The 10660-nt window shown below is 35.7% G+C and overlaps 2 protein-coding genes across 2 annotated transcripts in view; both read right to left on the minus strand.

Moving 5' to 3' along the window:
- Nucleotides 1–5459, minus strand: part of LOC107757445 (uncharacterized) — an 11037-nt gene extending 5578 nt beyond the window's left edge. The window contains exons 1-2 of the mRNA XM_016574923.1: nucleotides 4989–5459; nucleotides 4143–4289 (exon numbers count right to left, since the gene is read on the minus strand). Of these exons, the coding sequence (XP_016430409.1) occupies nucleotides 4143–4289; nucleotides 4989–5459 (618 nt within the window). The remainder of the gene's footprint in view (nucleotides 1–4142; nucleotides 4290–4988) is intronic.
- A 259-nt stretch (nucleotides 5460–5718) lies between these two features.
- Nucleotides 5719–10660, minus strand: part of lrp1ba (low density lipoprotein receptor-related protein 1Ba) — a 283055-nt gene continuing 278113 nt past the window's right edge. Inside the window, exons 88-92 of the mRNA XM_016574938.1 lie at nucleotides 9455–9531; nucleotides 8562–8652; nucleotides 8231–8381; nucleotides 6993–7100; nucleotides 5719–6906 (exon numbers count right to left, since the gene is read on the minus strand). Coding sequence (XP_016430424.1) covers nucleotides 6763–6906; nucleotides 6993–7100; nucleotides 8231–8381; nucleotides 8562–8652; nucleotides 9455–9531 — 571 coding nt within the window. The 3' untranslated portion in view covers nucleotides 5719–6762. The remainder of the gene's footprint in view (nucleotides 6907–6992; nucleotides 7101–8230; nucleotides 8382–8561; nucleotides 8653–9454; nucleotides 9532–10660) is intronic.

A 10660-nucleotide genomic window follows, 5' to 3' on the forward strand; every position in this document is an offset into this window, starting at 1 on the left:
AAAGTGACTTACAGGAGTATTTTCTTTTTACCTTTGTAATGGCATAATTTTCATCTGTCAAATTCAAAAATGTATGTTTATAAGCTTTTTAAAATTTCTATTTAAAACAATATAAAAAGAAGTATAATTAGACAAATAAGTTACCAATCATATGAAATTAGTATTAATAAATTAATTTGTACTACAGAGGTGGCTCAGAAGAACACAAAAGTGGCTTGTACATTTCCAGACGTTTAATGAGGCTAAGAGGTGGCATGAGTGCAATTAAATTCGTAAATCCATGTGGAGATTAATGTTTTAAATATACAATTTTGAATACAGAAATATTGTGACTTAAATAACTGAAATTATACGCTAAAAATAAAACTAAATCCCCCAGCAGGTGGTGGCAAGTCACTGATTTTTATCACTGAATCATTCATTCAGTTGATTCATTCGAACGGCTGATTCATTCAAGAATGAATCAAGTGACAGTATTTATGAATGGGTAATCATGAATCACTGACTCACTAGATTCGTTTAAGAACACAAAAGTGGCTTGTACATTTCCAGACGTTTAATGAGGCTAAGAGGTGGCATGAGTGCAATTAAATTCGTAAATCCATGTGGAGATTAATGTTTTAAATATACAATTTTGAATACAGAAATATTGTGACTTAAATAACTGAAATTATACGCTAAAAATAAAACTAAATCCCCCAGCAGGTGGTGGCAAGTCACTGATTTTTATCACTGAATCATTCATTCAGTTGATTCGTTCGAACGGCTGAATCATTCAGGAATGATGCACGTGACTCTCTATATGAACTGACGGAAATCAGTCGTAGCGATGAAACACTTTAATCCCTGATTTCAAGATATTCGTCAGATTTTTGTACTTAAAAAGCTCTTGTGAGTAGAATTAATGTCTCATCTCACGCCTCATTGCTAATTCCAAAATATCATTTTAGAGTTTGCAATGGAGGTGATGCACTGATGGCAGACTAGTGCAGTAAATAGAGAGAGAGAGAGAGAGAGAGAGAGAGAGCAGGTTTAAACTTGTGTTTATTACCTGAATCTGTTCGTCCCTCAGGTGTTTGGTGGCAACATCTAAACGGATAGCGAAACTGTTCATGAACTTCATCTGCTTCAAGAACAGCGCTGTTATTACCTCGCTAGTGAGAAATGTCAGGTAGCTTTTAACTTGCAAAACTGACAACACGTTTTCTGTGCGAGCCAGTGTGTGTCTGTTTCACTGATCTCTAATAGAGAGCTGGATTGCTCATGACGTCATAAAAGTGAAGCCATATTGATATTGGTATTCCCTATAGTATTCTCATACAATCTCATAGAAAACCTCATCTAACAAGTCAGCGTTTTTATATCTGAAGTATCCCTGTACATTCTTACAACGCAAACGTCCTAAGCATGTAAACGGTTATTTTTTTAATGTCAGGAATTTCCCCTGCGTATTAAAAAGTTACATTCATCTACATTACAGTAGCGAACATCAGATGAACATGATAAAAATCGGACGGATGACTCGAACTCGGAACACTTCCGGTGGCTTCACCGCCTTGACGGCAACCAATCAGATTTGTGGCCACATCACCACCTTGGGTGTGCATTATTTTCTAATAATTCAATGGTCTGTCGTCAATTATTCCTTACTTAATACATTTATTTTAAGCTTAAGGGTTATCTAGGAGTCAAAGGGTCTTACGATCTTGCTGGTCAGCTCATATAAATTATGAATTATAACAAGGTTGGTTCATATATAGTATCAAATTATTTTTAAAGGTGGCATGTCTTGTTTACAAGCAGAGCAAGACGCACACTGTACATAAAACAGTCTTCGTTAATGTTGTAGCCGTAATCTTACTAGAAAGGCACAGGATAAGGAATCTTTTAACCTTTTGAATGGAAATAAATGCATAGATTAGTTCATTTGTATAAGTATGGTGTATTAACAGGATAGTTTATGCAATTAGTGTACATTGAAATCTGTGAAATGCTTATCATAAAATGTTGAATTTCTATAGACACCAGTAAAACATAGTTTCAAGTTGCCAGATTAGATTAAATATATCGCTATCCATATTAAAAAGTAATAATCTTTTTCAAGATATATGAATAATAAAACACTTAAACTAAAAGCATAAGTTAGGCTACACACATTATTGTAGAAATAAATAAATAAATAAAAAATGAAAAGAGCCTTGAGATAAATGTTTCAGATAAAGTTTTGAGTTGCAAATGATATCTTCACATTCATTTGAAACTGACATTTTATGACATGCTATTCGTCTGCATGCCTTATGACAGTAAACATTTTAGAGGGGTATTTTTGACATCTTGCTTAAACAGTAAGATGGCCTGATTTCACTTGAAAGTCAGCTACCATTGTTGACACCTGTGTGTTGTGATGATGATTGTTAATTGTGGCTATATTTTGTTTATAATTAGATGTTAGATAATATACTATACATTAAGGATAGATTATTGAATGCTTGTTTGCTTTGGTGTTGCCACCCCTCACAGTCTTCATGGCACCCCCTTGCCACCCTAAATATAATTTCATAGATCTGCCCCATCAACGCTACAAACACATCATAAATAGAAACTTTTGTGCAACCAGAAATACGCGCTTGAAAGGCTGCCAAATCTGTTTAGCAATATCCTGTTATTAGTTTCAACTGAGGGTGCATTTTTACTCTGTGAGAAAACGGACATGTGGCATGAGAGTGTGAGAACAGTGTCAATTGCGTGAGATTTGCCAGCCCTGTGGCTTAACAATGATCGGGTGTTTTTCTCCCAACTGTATGAATGAGTCGCTACTGGAGAGTGTAGCTTCACGCGAAAGCACATCTGACTCGTACCGTGGCTAAATGCCACTATGCAAATATATACAGGCTTTGGTGTTGCCACCCCTCACAGTCTTCATGGCACCCCCTTGCCACCCTAAATATAATTTCATAGATCTGCCCCATCAACGCTACAAACACATCATAAATAGAAACTTTTGTGCAACCAGAAATACGCACTTGAAAGGCTGCCAAATCTGTTTAGCAATATCCTGTTATTACAGCTTCAACTGAGGGTGCATTTTTACTCTGTGAGAAAACGGACATGTGGCATGAGAGTGTGAGAACAGTGTCAATTGCGTGAGATTTGCCAGCCCTGTGGCTTAACAATGATCGGGTGTTTTTCTCCCAACTGTATGAATGAGTCACTACTGGAGAGTGTAGCTTCATGCGAAAGCACATCTGACTCGTACCGTGGCTAAATGCCACTATGCAAATATATACAGACAAACACTTTAGACATTCCTTGATTGAAGGGACTATTATACAGATTTGCGCTGCATAAATCTTATTGCTTTCTCTACTAGCTTGTGTAAAATGTCTATTTTCACCTAAAACATGTTTTCATGCAAGCAAACCATGACTGTATAAGTGAACAACTGAACATGAACTTGTAGGAATTTAATAACATCCATAATGTTTTACTTTTCAAAGGTGGCGTGCATTGTCATTTACATTTGGCAGTAAGTGTGCAGCACTGGGCACAGAGCACATGAGAAAAGCTTTTTCTGCACCCAACGGCAGTAAACCACACATCTTGTTATTGTGAAGAAACAAGACAACATGCATCACAGCAGAAATGAAAGTTGTTCCTTTGGGAAAGTCTAACTTGTGAAAGTCTCCATTAATGACAGTTTATAACTTACATTTCACTGCTGGTCATATATTCTCTATATAACCATGTATGTGACAAATAAAAATCTTGAATCTTGAATAACCGTAACGTTGTATTCAGACAGACGGATGTTTTACTTTTCGAAGGTGGCGTGCATTGTCATTTGCATTTGGCAGTAAGTGTGTAGCACTGGGCACAGAGCACATGAGAAAAGCTTTTTCTGCACCTAACGGCAGTAAACCACACATCTTGTTATTGTGAAGAAACAAGACAACATGCATCACAGCAGAAATGAAAGTTGTTCCTTTGGGAAAGTCTAACTTGTGAAAGTCTCCATTAATGACAGTTTATAACTTACATTTCACTGCTGGTCATATATTCTCTATATAACCATGTATGTGACAAATAAAAATCTTGAATCTTGAATAACCGTAACGTTGTATTCAGACAGACGGATGCTGTACTTCCGCTTCTGAGCTGCTGAGAGATGTTTGTTGTGTTGGTTCATCCCATTTATCCAGTTGCTCCAAAGTTCTGTTCTTACAGTCTCTATAAATGACGGCAGTCATGATGGAAATGCAGAGGACTGACAGTAGAGCTAAAGCTGAAAGCTTCAATAACAAATAATAAAAGATTATTATGGTGATAAGACAGAATAACAGTATTAATATTCTTCAAACATGCCTTCTTTTCCACATAATTCTGCAATTATTAGATTTAATGTACAACCTACATTCAAACTGTTTCACAGATAATTTCAACTTTAGCTTTTATAAAATTGGCAATTTTAAAGAAATGTAACAATCAAAGACTTGCATTACATTGTCAGAATGCTGCTCATCGTGATCATTGCATACTGAACTGTTATTGGTCCTCTTTCTTGTTTCATTTGCATACTGAATTGTGTTCTTTTTTTCTTACATTTAGTGCCATTAGACTACATTGCACAAATTACATTAAACTACAAAAGTTATATTAACATTATTTTAATGTCTTGAAATTGCTGGTATTTCCTTCAGAAAAATCTTTCATCCTCATGCGAAATCACCCAATAGATTCCTACTGAAATGACTGCATTTAGCACGCAAAAAATCGCTGAACAATAGTAAATATGATTGCAGCTTTAGTGATTTTAAGTGGTTTTGTTAATGCTAAGTGGTAAAAATCTAAGTAAAGTATAACACTGAGTAATATTAATCAACGATATGTCATTAATGTAGAATTCAGCTGATGTGTGATCTCATCAGTGTCGTAAAATCATTTTTAAAGAAGGTCCTATTTAATAAACCGTGTAAACACGGTAGACTCACCCTCGAGTAGAAAGTGATTTTTTCGGTCAGTTCCAGCAGTTCTGTTCCGTTCACTCCAGTGTCATTCATTCCAGTGGGTTTGCACCATTTAATCTGGAGCTCTTCATCCAAGACGTAATCTCCTTCCCAGTGCGCCATGCCACACGCAACATATTCACCCTCAAACAGCAACAGAAACATCCACAATAAAGGCAGAATCAGACTCAATAAAATAAGCTCTGTGACATTCTGCGATTTACGTCTGCAAGGCCTTCTCATGAACATCATCACAGTCAGAGCCAGAAGAGCAGGTCCAAGAAAGATGAAGCTGATCAGTACTGCGTTAAGGCCTGGGGTACATGGGCACGAAAATCCCTGATCCATTAACAATTCCAGTCCGATTAATACAACGGTAAATGGCAACGTGCCAAATCCTGGAGTTTTTCTGAGCTGATTTTCCAGGTTGTTCGCAAATTGTTCTGGTAACGACATCTTCACCAATGTAATTCGGTCACTTTGATGAGGCTTTGCACACCTTCTGTTGTAAGGCAATGTCCTCCGTTTTTCCTGAAATGGAAATTATAGTGGATCAAACCTGTTAAACAAGGAAGAAAATGAAAATAATTCTACACGCAACATGAATAAGCCATTGTTCTTACATTATGTATGCAAATAAGTGTACATTTCAATAACAACTAAACGCATTGAAAATGACAAGAAAACACATTTTATTTCATAGTTCTTGGTCCAAAATCACATTAGGTGTATCTGTATGTATTTAAATAATAAATGTCCTACATGTCCCCTTATTCAACAGCAACCTGTACGATTGCACAGTGCAATATCAAGCTAGTTTATTTTGTAATTAAAAACACTTCAACCCAAAGTGAAGACGGACCAGTAAACTGTGTACATCGTTTTGTATAAAAGTTCTACATTTAATACATTTCCAGAAAATACAAGCAAACCGGACGTACAAATCAACTATAAAATTATAAAACTTTTTTCCTTGTCCTCTAGTTGTGTACATTTGCACAGAGAATGTGTTTTTTTTTTTCATCAAACATGGCATTACAAGAGTCCCGCGCGTGTCGTTTCACAACCAGTGAGTGAAAGTGAGGCTATGTGACATAAAATCCGTTTTCAGTCCTTTTCAGTGCTGAAAGACATTTTGCGATATGAAAATGAAATAACATGGTTTCAAGTTGTACAGTTGCAAAAACCATCGTGGGTTGGCTTCACTTTCGGTTTTGACTGCATATTTGAAGCGCCTGGAAACACCGGTCAACTTAAAGATAAACATATGCGAGAAACATCGATGAGAAATATCAAAAATAAAATCTGTGATGAGCAGATGCATTTATTAAATAAGTGTCTCTTTTTTTCTAATACTGCTAAATGTAAGAGGCAACTTGGGAATATCTAGGCATTGGCAATCGTTTCACCAACAGGAAAACATATACATAGTGTGTAGGTAAATAAACCTATATAAAATTCTCTTTAAATGTATATAAAGCCTTTTGAGATTGAGCAGCTTTGTCCGTTTCATTTTTTTTCATATTCGTGTAGTGCATTTACAAAGTCACAAAGCAAAGAAAAACACTGCATTTGTCATTTATAAAAGGACATTTTGGTTGCAACAGAAAGAAACTGTTCAAACGAAAACCAGCACATATATGTGGGACGCAAAGTGAGATGATTTAACCTGACTGGACATAACAAGTTGATTTTTTTCATATATTTTATACAGCTCTTTATAAAAAACAAAAACGAAGCAGGTTGTGGAAAAGCTAGGTTACGCCGCCGTTTCTCGAATCGTCGTTTCCAGCCTCTTTGGGAGTAAATGGCGTCTCGTGTCGAGGTTGATGACTGGCTTTCGACAGTGCTGTCCGTCATGGTACGTCATCTTTGAGTAGATGGGGTTTGAATAGTCCATGGCCTGGAAACATACAATGATGTTATAGTTTGGTTTATACTTTCTTAATGAACGTAAAATGCTTCATTTGAATGAGTTCTGGAATCCACCTGTCCTGGAATGAGCTCCTTTGGAACATTCTGGATGGGTAAAGTGTGTGCAGTCAGTGGGCGCGCGGGGGGCAAATTGCGCGGGTCGCTTGACTTCACACACCAGCCCTGAAAAACAACAGCATTTAACTGGAATGCACTAAAACCGTTGAAAACATTGTATATATAAACAAGCTTGCAGATTAAAATCTCAAATTAGACTAAATAATTTGGGCAAATTCTGGTTGGAGCCCAAATTACATATAAAGCAAGAGTTTAAAACTAAAATTGCTACTCTGGAATACTCTTCTAGTTCTGCGAACTCAATTGATTTGAGGCAAAGAAATCGGTCCCATAAAGACTAAATATGACCCAGAACCACAAAACCAGTCATAAGGGTAAATTTTTCGAAATTGAGATGTATGCATCAGCTGAAAGCTGAATGAATAAGCTTTCCATTGATGTATTCCATTGACAATATTTGGATGAGATACAACTATTTGAAAATCTGAGGGTGCAAAAAAATCTAAATATTGAGAAAATCGCCTTTAAAGTTGTCCAAATGAAGTTCTTAGCAATGCATATTACTAATCAAAAATTAAGTTTTGATATATTTACAGTAGGAAATTCACAAAATTTCTTTATGGAACATGATCTTTACTTCATGTCCTAATGATTTTTGGCATAAAAGAAAAATCTATAATTTTGACCCATACAATGTATTTTTGGCTACTGCTACAAATATACCCCAGCGACTTAAGACTGGTTTTGTGGTCCAGGGTCACAAATGTCCTTGTGGGACTTTGGCTAAATAAAAGAGAACAAAGGAAATATTCAGTTTTACTAAACCAAGCAAAACAAACCAGTTTAGAATTTAGACACATAAAACTTTTCACATCTTATGGAACTTTTTAGTACAATTTTGGATACTGAATCTGACATATTGTACAGTCATGATTTGTTATGCTTTATTATTTGAATTGTTTGAATGTGGAAAAATTAATTCATGTATCCAGAGCTATTATTGTTACTAAACTAAATTAATTTTACATTTTCGGATAAAACTGAAGTAGTAAAATAACAAACTAAAAACGTTAGCAATTTTTCACAACTTTTCTGTTGCTTAGTCACATTGGACTAGTTGTCTGCAGGTCATTTGTTTTTAATAGACCTTGTTCATGAAACACCAGCAGAATGAATTTATAAAAGAAAAATTCCAGAAAGTTGTTCAGAACTTACAATTCCTACTCATTTAGTACCTTATGAGGGTCAAGGGTGAAGCTGGGGTGAAGAAAGCTTCCCACGTCTACGTGATTGTCGTTATCAACTTCGTACATGTTATAGGACGGATTCCCGATCTCCACGTTCAAGCCACCATTGGCCATAGGCTGCCGCTGAACCGGTTTACCTCTGTGAAGGGGTAATGTATATTATCTTTGTTTAGTTTTCACAGGGACATTTAGCACACAAGCTAAATGCTGAAGCACAGGTGGTTTACAAGATTTTCTACAGCAATATCAATAAATCAGATGTGTAATGTTCTGATTAGACATCTAATACAGCTAATTACAGATTTGTTTATATATTTACCTTCGACATCTTTTGCAAATAAGGAGTCCCACTGCAACAGCGGCGATAATGCATACAAGAAGAACTAGAGGCACTATTATGGCAATACTTCCTGAAAAATAAATAAATAAATAAATAAAACAAATACAAATAAGAACAGAAAAAAAATAAATAAGCTATATGTACTTTACAGTGTTTCAATTACACTGTATTTACATAAAGTAATATGAATGCTTTATGGAAGGGTGTGGGGTGTCTTTTGAACAGAATGAAGATGTGTACATTTTTAAATTGAGTACTGCCCTTCAAAAGCTACAGAATATACCGACATTTTTCCAGAAGACAAAATAAGTACAATTTACCAGGATCTTTAAATTAAAAAAGTTTTCACACCCTTGACGCTAACTGCTAACCTCTCTTAGCTAACACGGCTAAAATGTCAATGCTTCTCTGCAAAAATGAAACGAATGAACTGCCTGGAACTGCTTGACTGACGACTAGGGGAAAACGTTTGTCTCTACCAACTCGGACAGAAGGGAAGAGTAGAGTAGTTGCATTTTCTCTCCTGACTAACTGACGTAAAATTACAGAATTACAACACTTTCGAGATACCTTGTTTTGGTTAAATTCGAACACAGAATTACAATTATCCTGCTTAAATAAGGCAATCCCAGAATGCATTACAATGACCATACAAAATGGTGAACTAGGGAAGTGTTAAAATAAAATAATTCAATATGAGAACGATCTAATTCAAAACAGAAATTTTTACCCATCATTTATGTGCATTACAATACTTTTTTGGTACTTTTATGCCATTAGAAACATGTGCTAACACCAAACTCCATTGAAATCAATTGTGATTGTGAAGTTTTTGGGAAACGTGTGTGTGTGTGTGTGTTTGTGACACTCACTCCCGCTGACATTTTCTGAACGGTTGGTCTTGGTTGCAGGTCTTTCGCACTGTGTTCCTGACCAGTTTGCAGAACACCTGTGAACAGAGAAGCAGAAACAAATATCACAGCTGGTGACATTTACAATGCATTAACTTCTTCAAATCAACATATGATTAGATTTATATAAAATAATAACAGTTTTAATTTACCATATTTACCTCAATAATTTGGTTTTTCACTCTGGTTTTCCTTTATTCATTATTATGGTATCATTTGTTTTTATTGATTTTTTGTTTTGACAAGCATGAAAACAAATGTTAATAATAAATGCAGGATAAATCACAGGAGGAGGTATAAAACCCAGCCCAAGGGATGCATTACTCTTACTTGAGACACATGCAAAGTGTGTGTTTGTGTGACAAGGGGCTTCCTGGATCCAAACGGCATGCGTCCACAGCAGAATTCCACTGACGTGAGAGATTATGCACTTATGAGAGATGGTGGCGTGAATGAAACTGGTCGAAAACAATATTTAATCAAACTTCCTGTGGACAGGGATTACGTTTCCTGCGGGAGGGATGCACATGGATGCACTGCTGTCTGAAGAAGGTGACAGAAGATCCAGAAGAAACACACCGAGGTGGAAATATATCCCGCTAGATAAAATTCTGCTAGATAAAACTAATACTTGAAAATGTCTGAGGAACTTTCCACGGATATGGTACGAAACAGGATTTAATTTTTTACCTTTTGTTTTGTTACATTTATTTAGATACCTTACAAGGATCAGGAAACAGTATATATATATATATATATATATATATATACACACCAGGGCTCTACGCTTACTTTTCTTTTTAGGAGCACGTTCAAAATTTTAGGAGCACCTTCTAATCAATAATCCAAAATTTTATCAAAAATTAGCCTTCGCATTACGAGGTGATTGATATTTGACTCCTTAAAGTGATTAACAGTGGAATTTTGTTTTTACCTTTGTAATGGCATTTTTCTAACTTTATTAAAAGTATGTCATCTAAAACACCGCTGTGTTTGAATGGAGATCTGCAGCGGCTCCGCGGTGTCTATGTTTTAAACTATTTTCGACGACGAAATAGAGCAAAATCAGACAATAGTGTTATAGTCAGACAATGTAAGTCACTTAATATTAACTTCTTGTTTATTGAACTATTGTATTAAATCAGTATCACATTTACAAACTCCCTT

Source organism: Sinocyclocheilus rhinocerous, unplaced genomic scaffold, assembly GCF_001515625.1.
Source record: "Sinocyclocheilus rhinocerous isolate Xijiao unplaced genomic scaffold, SAMN03320098_v1.1 scaffold2578, whole genome shotgun sequence".
In the NCBI taxonomy this organism is placed as follows: domain Eukaryota; kingdom Metazoa; phylum Chordata; class Actinopteri; order Cypriniformes; family Cyprinidae; genus Sinocyclocheilus; species Sinocyclocheilus rhinocerous.